The sequence below is a fragment of the Nanorana parkeri genome, unplaced genomic scaffold (assembly GCF_000935625.1).
Source record: "Nanorana parkeri isolate BGI_ZX_2015 unplaced genomic scaffold, ASM93562v1 scaffold457, whole genome shotgun sequence".
Classification (NCBI taxonomy): domain Eukaryota; kingdom Metazoa; phylum Chordata; class Amphibia; order Anura; family Dicroglossidae; genus Nanorana; species Nanorana parkeri.
Genome location: NW_017306725.1, coordinates 591,408 through 593,748, shown reverse-complemented (window position 1 = coordinate 593,748; position 2,341 = coordinate 591,408). Strand labels below are relative to the sequence as shown.

The 2,341-nt window shown below is 40.6% G+C and overlaps 1 protein-coding gene across 1 annotated transcript in view; it reads right to left on the bottom strand.

Annotated features, from left to right (window-relative positions):
- Positions 1-2,341, bottom strand: part of VWA8 (von Willebrand factor A domain containing 8) — a 235,770-nt gene that overhangs the window by 74,543 nt on the left and 158,886 nt on the right. Inside the window, 1 exon segment of the mRNA XM_018560480.1 lies at positions 174-378. Coding sequence (XP_018415982.1) covers positions 174-378 — 205 coding nt within the window.

Below are 2,341 nucleotides of genomic sequence, written 5' to 3'. Positions count from 1 at the left end.
TATATATATATTTATATTTTCTTCCTTTCTCATGAATTAGGAGTTATTGTGCTGCTGAAAAGTAAAAAAGTATAACAACTGAGAAAATGTGAATCAACACATGGGACAACCAGTGTTTTGTACTTTCTGACAGATACGTGAAATGCTGATGAAAATATACCATTATATTTTACCTGAACAGGCCGCCCATCATCTTGTCCAATCATATTTTTCCATTCGAGCAAAGAACGCTGAATACTTTCAAGTCCGGTCTCCCACAGCCTAACACTGCCTCCCATATCCACCGAGACAACTCCACTGTTTCCATGTGCAGCCAGCAGAATGTCTGTGTCTGATATTTTAGACAGCCAAGATGTGTACGGAGACACTGATACAGCTCTAAAACACACAAGATTGTAGTTGTTCATAACAGTAAATAAAAAAAAAAAGAAATGAGATCATGACTCAACAACACAATTATAAGAAAAGATAAAAAATAATACATTGCCACATCATTTTCAAACAGTGAAACAAAAGGAAGCCAGTAAAATTGCTGTAAATCTCAATGTACAGGGCAGAAATAACAGTAAAGTATCTATAAGAAGTTACTAGAGTCTGACCAGAACTTTGTAAAGTAATTATATATGACCCCTGGAATAAAAATATAATACCTTGAAACATTTTTAACAGTTTAGGGAATTAAAAGCAGAGGTGTGGACTACATTTGCGACTACATTTGCAATATTTATCATTAGTAAGGCAATAATAGAATAGGACCTTCTTGAAATGAGGCTATGTGGTTGATATGGAGTTCCTTTAGATCTCTCCTCACAATTTTAAAAATAATTTAAACAATTATAAAATGTAAGAAGCCTGATAATAAAAAAATAAAGTTTCAATATACAGAAAGATATATGCACAAATATTTGTTGGTATTTCTGTAAAAACATTGTAATGTCATAATGCCCATCTTGACAACTACCGTAGTTTAATTAGAAAAACATGCAAGAGAGTGACAAAGGAACAGGGTACAAGTGCCACAATTGGACCTGTGTTACTGAGGTACCCCCCCAAATTCAAGGAAACATGTCACAAAAGGGATATGAAGGCTGCCATTGCTGACCCTCTCCTTCTGAAAATGCTAGTTACCAGGCTCTCATTCTGATACCTAATACACTGGCTAAGGACTTTCCTGATTTGCATACGCGCTATAGGTCAGTGACTTAGAAAGCCAATGGATGAGCATATTATTATTACTCAGGATTTATATAGCGCCAACAATTTGCTCAGCGCTTTACAAAATAGTGGAGACAGCACCGTTACAATACAATTTACAGTACAATACAGTTTCAGAACAATATGGTTGGGATGGCCCTGCTCGTGAGAGCTTACAATCCAGTAGGAGGGGCAAGTGATAGAAAAGGTAATAATTGTTTGGATTGAGTTATTGGAGGAAGTAAAAGCCAGTTATGTTGAGATGAGATATGCTTCTCTGAAGAGATGGGTTTTTAGGGATCGCCTGAAGGTGGGCAGCGTAGGAGATAGGCGGACAGATTGGGGTACGGAGTTCCAGAGGATGGGGGACACTCTGGAGAAGTCCCGGAGGGGAGCATGGGAGGAGGTAATGAGAGAGCTAGAGAGCAGGAGATCTTGAGAGGAACGGAGAGGACGGTTTGGGTGATATTTTGAGATGAGATCAGTGATGTAGGTTGGGGCGGAGTTGTAGATGGCTTTGTATTTTGTTGTTAGTATTTTGAATTTTTTTTCGTTGGGCAAGTGGGAGCCAGTGGAGGGATTGGCAGAGAGGGGCGGCAGACACTGAACGGTTGGTAAGATGGATGAGTCTGGCAGCAGCATTCATGATAGACTGAAGGGGGGATAGCCTGCTTAGTGGTAGGCCAACAAGGAGGGAGTTACAGTAGGCGAGACGAGAGATTTACAAAGGAGTGAATTAGAAGCTTTGTGGTTTCGTTTGTTAAAAAGGGGCGTATTTTGGAAATGTTACGGAGGTTGAGTTGGCAAGATTTGGATAGTGATTGGATGTGGGGCTGAAAGGAGAGCTCAGAGTCAAGGATTACACCGAGTACCCTGGCTTGATGGGGAGGGAACACGGAGAGGAGGAAAAATTATAAGCTCAGTTTTTGGCAGATTGAGTTTGAGGTAGTGGTGTGACATCCATGCTGAGATGTCACTGAGTAGATTTGAGATACGTGAAGAGACAGAGGGGGTGAGTTGAGGAGTGGAGAGATAGATTTGGGTGTCATCAGCATAAAGATGGTATTGGAAGCCATGGGAGGCTATCAATTGACCCAGGGAAGAAGTGTAGATAGAGAATAGAAGGGGCCCAAGGACAGACCCTTGG